Below are 5,875 nucleotides of genomic sequence, written 5' to 3' on the forward strand. Positions count from 1 at the left end.
AAACTGAGACCCATCTTTCTCTCCAGGGGCTAAGGAGCCTCTTGACCTCATGGCCTTCACATCAACAAAACAACTCACAACAAACACTGGCAAGGTTATGGAGAAAGAGGACCTTTGCAGGAGGAGCTAACGGGCCCCCAGACTGATAGCTGGGAATCCATCATGGGACTGACTCAGACCCCCTGTATATGGGCCTCAGCCAGAAGGCCTGGGCAGTCTCAGACAGTGGGACCAGGATGTATCCCTGGTGCACAAAAGGACTTTGGGAACACATTTCCCATGGAGGGATACTCCCTTAACCTAGAGACAGGAGAGAAGGCCTAGTCCCTACTCCAAAAGACTTGACAGGTTTAGATGACCCCTCCTGGAGGGCATCACCCTGCATGTGGAGTGGGAGGGTGGGATGGGAGGGAGGGTGGTCGGGGTGCATCTGAGGGTGGGAGAGAGGGAAAGAGGGAGGGAGAGGGAACTGGGATAGAAATGTAAAAAAAATAAAAATAAAAAAATAAAATAATATAAAAAATAGAAACACACACACACACACACACACACACTAGGACTCTGCATCCACAGATGGTGGGGATGCAAGCTGGTGCATTCATTCTGGAAACCAGTATGGGGAATCCTCAAAACAACTAAAATTGAATGTACCACGTGACCCAGCTATGCCATCACCTAGCATTCGTCCAAAGAGCAACCCTACTCCTCATGGGATTTGCAGGTAAATGGATGGAACTAGCAAAGATTATATTGAGTGAGACAGAAAGACAAACACGTGTTCTCTCGACAGTTCCTATCTCCAAGTCCTCAGAAATAAGTGTAGCTATCATCCCTCACCAAGGAAGCCTTTTTACAGCAAATAGAGACCATCACAGAAAACTACAACTGGACAGAATGCAAAAATCAACATATGAACGGGTGGCAGAAGACCAACCCCAAGACATGTACACATCTATATCAGAGTTCCTGTGTCTACGGCTGGCTCAGAGAACATTCCTGAAAGGGGTGTGGAGAGATTGCAACAGCCTGTCAATTTGAGAGGGTCATGGGAGAGATTCAAGGGATGATATCTGGGAGGGGCTGAAGGGGGATGTAAATCTATTTCAATGAAAAACATTTAAGATTGAAAGAAAGGAGAGAGGAAGGAAGAAAGGATGGGAGGGAGGGAGGGAGGGAGGGAGGGAAGGAGGGAGGGAGGGGGGAAACCCAGCCGGCTGCCAGGCTGAGTTGAGGGATCTGTGCCTACAGATTTTTCCCGTGCTAGGCTCCCAGCACGGAACTGAATGGTGTGGGGAAAGTTAACTCTCTCCCCCTCTAGGAAGGACATTCACTCACCTGGATTCTCCTCTTTATGCTATGTTGCCCTGGGCAAGCATGCTTACTTCTCTAGGCTTCCATTTTCTCCCCAGGAAAATCTGGACCCTACACTTTTTTAGCCGAATTCTAATGTAACCCTGTAAACCCATAAATAAATGAACCGGGTGGGTGGCGGTCAATCAAGTTACCCAGAAACCATGAAGACTTTCCTCTGAGCCCACATTCCATGTTCGGGCAGCAGCTTTATTTCCTGTGCTTCAAAACTGAGCACTTGACAAAGACGTTTTGAATCCCAGAATCGGTAACTTCCTGGCTGCGATCTTCGCCTGGTTCAGCTGCGGTTGGTGGTTGAACTGCGAGATTGTTTGGAAAAATTCTCATGCAGGGTCCAGAGAGCAGTGGACAGCCAGCAGGTCCTGCTGAGGGAGTAGAGATCAGGGAGCAGAAACGGGAGATGTGCGGGCCCAAGGGCTGATCCATGTTTTCTTTGAGCTCCCAAACGCTCCCAGCCGCCTGCCCAGACTCTCCCAGGAAAGGGGACTGGGAATCTCCCCAGGATAGAGTGTTGGTGAAGACACATTATCCAGAACCATCCAAACTGCCATACATCTGCGACCTCCACCCTCTCAGCCCCGTTCTCAGGACCAAGGGCCTCTCCTCCGACCTGGACTGGGAGCACCTGTTCTCACCAGTGCGATTCCCTCCCGTCCGACCCAACCTACTACGCAGGCATATCATCCAGAAGGTTGGCGCGGCGCGCCTGTGCGGTGTCTTGGAAGCAATCCCATGGCTCACCAAATGTATATTGTTTAATCCTTTTCTGTTGGCGTTTTCTTTCCCTTCTTCCACTTAGCGAGCTGTGTGAGTCCAGAGAAGCAGATGAGGCAAACTGAGGTGTCCCCAGTTTGCACTATGATTCAGGTTCCAAGTGACCCAGCCACTTTTCTGCCCGGGCATTACACGTTGAACCCGAGGTCCTAACGGAATGGTAAGTGGTATATGTAACCCACTGGGTGGCGCGCTTGACTCTCGTCTGTAGCGTGTCACTTCACCAGTGATGCCTTTTCGCTTCAAAATTCCCAGCTCAGGCTGGGAACCGGCTACTTGCTGTCGAAATGGGCAAGTTCATGAAACCCGGGAAAGTGGTGCTGGTCCTGGCTGGACGCTACTCCCGACGCAAAGCCGTCATCGTGAAGAACATTGACGATGGCACCTCAGACCACCCTTACAGCCATGCCCTGGTGGCTGGAATTGACCACTATCCCCGAAAAGTGACAGCTGCCATGGACAAGAAGAAAATCGCCAAGCGATCAAAGATCAAGTCTTTTGTGAAAGTTTATAACTACAACCACCTCATGCGATCTGGGGGCGATCCCCAATACAGGGCTAACGGGAGAGGGGACAGATTGAGGAAAGAGAAGGCAGGCGGTGGAAGAAACAGATTCCTGGAATGAGTCTGTGCAGGGGAGAGAGGATGGGTTGAGGGGCAAGGCTGAAGCCGGAAGGAATGTTTGAATTCTTTGGGACTGGAGAGAAGGGCTACCAGCTGAGTTGAAGTTTCTAAAGAATTGGGTGGAGTCAGAATTCACAGTACCAAGTACCGGGGCCTTGGATGCCATGCGGGGCGCCTTCCTCTGAAGATGAAGGACAAAAGGCAGAACAGGACCGAGATATGTTAGGGTGGGGGCTTTTTAATAAACTGGGAGATGAGGAGAGGGACTTTTCCTATGGCTTTTATTTTGGCACTGAGGCAGGAGACCACATCAAATGCCAAGGCTTCGGGCAAAGCTGAAGGGACTTGACAACGCATATGTCAAAAACTGCTCGGAGAGGCAGCTGTTAAATTTCCAAGAATCTGAAGAACAAGTTGTTAAACACAGCTATTGAAAATCAAATTAGAATAGCTCCACACAAACATCCCCAGCTCCTTTGTGAAGATGAGAAGCAGATATGGTAGAAATGAGAGCAAGTCACACATGACAACCAGACTGGGCAAGACTCCTCTCCTGGGGCTTCAGCCTGAGCTAGCCCACTGAAGCTGCAGGCAAAGGAATTCAGCAGCAGGAAAGAGGAGTCAGGTGGCTCTGTTCCACACAATAGACCAGCCAGCAATCATTGATTTTCTGGGCTAGGCTAAAGTTTGGTAATTGTCCCTTGGTCATGGGCATGGTTTCAAAAGATGTTTTTCCTTCTTCTGGGTAAACATTCTGACCTTGAGGTTTGTGGGCTAATGGACAGTGACTTAACCCACTAACTGCTGAAATTGCTCCTATTGCTAGGAATCAATGTCTGGCAGGAAAGTTCCAGCTTGTGCCTTGCTCTAGATAGACCTAAACACAAGGACAGGTAGGGTGGAAGAAAGATTCCAGCTCCAGCAGGCAACAGGTTTTGTTGTTATGGTTTTGGATTAACCATTTCTCAAATATTCAACGCTAGAGCTCAGTGGAACCTGATTCCTGGGGGTGAGGACAACAAAGGCAACAGACACAATATGAAGGCAGAGATGGCAAATACTTTAGTCTCCCATCAGATGCCCGTGGGTTTAAGCAAAGAGTCGGTGTTTTTAGATAAAGCAGGCTTCAAGTTGCTGCTAAGTAACCAAGGCAACTGTTATCAGAACCCACACATCAGAGGTTTCTTCTCTGGCAAGCTCTTGGGAAGCTAATGATGCATTGCTCGGCTGTGACCTCCAAAATTAGTGATTTTTAAGTCAACCAAGAGCAAATGCTGTGATCTTGCGTTGATAGATGAGCCCACATCTGAGCTGGCTTTGGGGGCTTACCAAGGGCGTTGGATGGGATAGCGTTCGTCCTCAGTAACGTGTCCCCTTTGTCTCTGTCACTTGGATGCCCATCTCAAAGGCCACCGGTTTTAGCTTAGTCCAGTCACAAAGGCTCCTTGTCTGTAAACATTCTGGCTTTGTGACCATTTAATCTGGTGTTTTATGATGAAGCAGTCCAAGGCAAACTTTTAATAGGTAACAGGTCAAGAGCACAGAGTCTATCTGCCTTTTGGACCCTGCTTCCTGTCTCAATGGTTTAAAATAGTTGAATGAAAAGACAGCTTTTTCTGCAAATGGTGCAGCACTTGGACCCCACCAAAACTGAAAACTTCTGCCCTTGAAAGGCTTGGTGAGAATGAGGATACAGTTATTATACATCTGACAAAGGACTAGTTTACCAGAGTTGATGAGGAACCCATAAAATCTAACAGTGGATAAATAAATTAGTTAGAAAAAGGGCAAAAGGCATGAACTGATTTAGACAGCACATGGCACACAGGAAATACTCAACATCACTGATATCACAATGACATGCAGTAGCCAAATTGAAATAAAACATAACGAGAACACCAAATACCAGGGAGGATGCAGAAAAACTGGCTCACTCATACACATGGCCATTAAAAAAGCAAATGGCACAGTCGCTTTGCACAAGAGTGTCTCCGACCCAGCAACTGCACTCTTAAGACATTAGTGTCCAAAAGAGTGAAAGTGAATGCTCTGCAAAAACCTATACTTCCATGTTCAGGGGCTCTTTATTTGTAAGTCAAAAGCTAGAAATGACTCAATGTCCTCTGACTGGTTGACCCCTAAGTGACCTGTGGCCTTAACCTAATTCTTACCTTAGAACACTGTTCAACAAGAACAAGTTGGTAGAGGCACCTACTTGATGATAAAAAACAAAAGGAAACAAAAAAAACAATCCCAAAAGATCACAGGTCGTGAGATTTTTTTTTGTTCATCTAACATTACTGAACCAGCATGATTAAGGAAATGGAGAACAAGTCAGGGGCAGGGGGAGGCACACCCTTAAAACCAGCACTCCGGAGGCTTAGGCAGGTGGGTCTCTGAATCCCTGTGGTGACAAGTTCTGAATCTTGCCTGTGTCAGAGTCAACGTCCGGTTGTGATTATAGTTCTGCCTGATGTCACCATGGAGGAAAGCTATGCAAAGACATAAGGTATCTCTTTGCATTATTGCCTCCCACTGTGCTCTGGAACTGCCTGCAACTCACTAAGTCTAATCGAGGCTGACTTTAAACTCACAGCAATCCCAAGTGCTGCTGGGTTTGTAGCTACGAGCCACTACTCCTCCTCTTTGTATTATATCTTACAACTCCAGGTGAATTACCTCAAAATTAATTAACGATATAATTAAATGGGGGACCTGCGCCATAGAATCCATGGAAGTCACATGAATCGACACATTGTGAGGAGGGCCATACTCTGACAAACACAGATGATGACAGATGAAACAGGAGCTGAGTAAAGTGGGTAGAGTACGTCAATGTTAGGCTCCTGGATGCGATTGGTGCCATAAGACACACCCTTGGCTAAAGAACATGAGACCTCTCTGTGTTCTTCTATTTTTAATTTTAATTTTATGTGCATGAATGTTTGGCCTGCATGTGTATCTGTGCATCTTATATGTACAGTGCCCTCAGAGGCCAGAAGAAGGCAGCAGATCCTCTGGAACTGGAGTTATAAATGGTAGTGGGTTGCATATGGGTGCCTGGAATGGGATCCAGGTCTGGTCCTCTGGAAGAGCAGTCAGGTC

The 5,875-nt window shown here is 47.4% G+C and overlaps 1 protein-coding gene across 1 annotated transcript; it reads left to right on the plus strand.

Annotated features, from left to right (window-relative positions):
* The first annotated feature begins 2,411 nt into the window (after positions 1 to 2,411).
* Positions 2,412 to 2,771, plus strand: LOC127215453 (60S ribosomal protein L27-like). The gene has a single exon (XM_051175903.1). The coding sequence runs from the start codon at positions 2,433 to 2,435 to the stop codon at positions 2,769 to 2,771; it is 339 nt and encodes a 112-aa protein (XP_051031860.1). The 5' UTR covers positions 2,412 to 2,432.
* The last annotated feature ends 3,104 nt before the right edge of the window (positions 2,772 to 5,875 follow it).

This window comes from Phodopus roborovskii, unplaced genomic scaffold (genome assembly GCF_943737965.1).
Source record: "Phodopus roborovskii unplaced genomic scaffold, PHOROB, whole genome shotgun sequence".
Taxonomy (NCBI): Eukaryota; Metazoa; Chordata; class Mammalia; order Rodentia; family Cricetidae; genus Phodopus; species Phodopus roborovskii.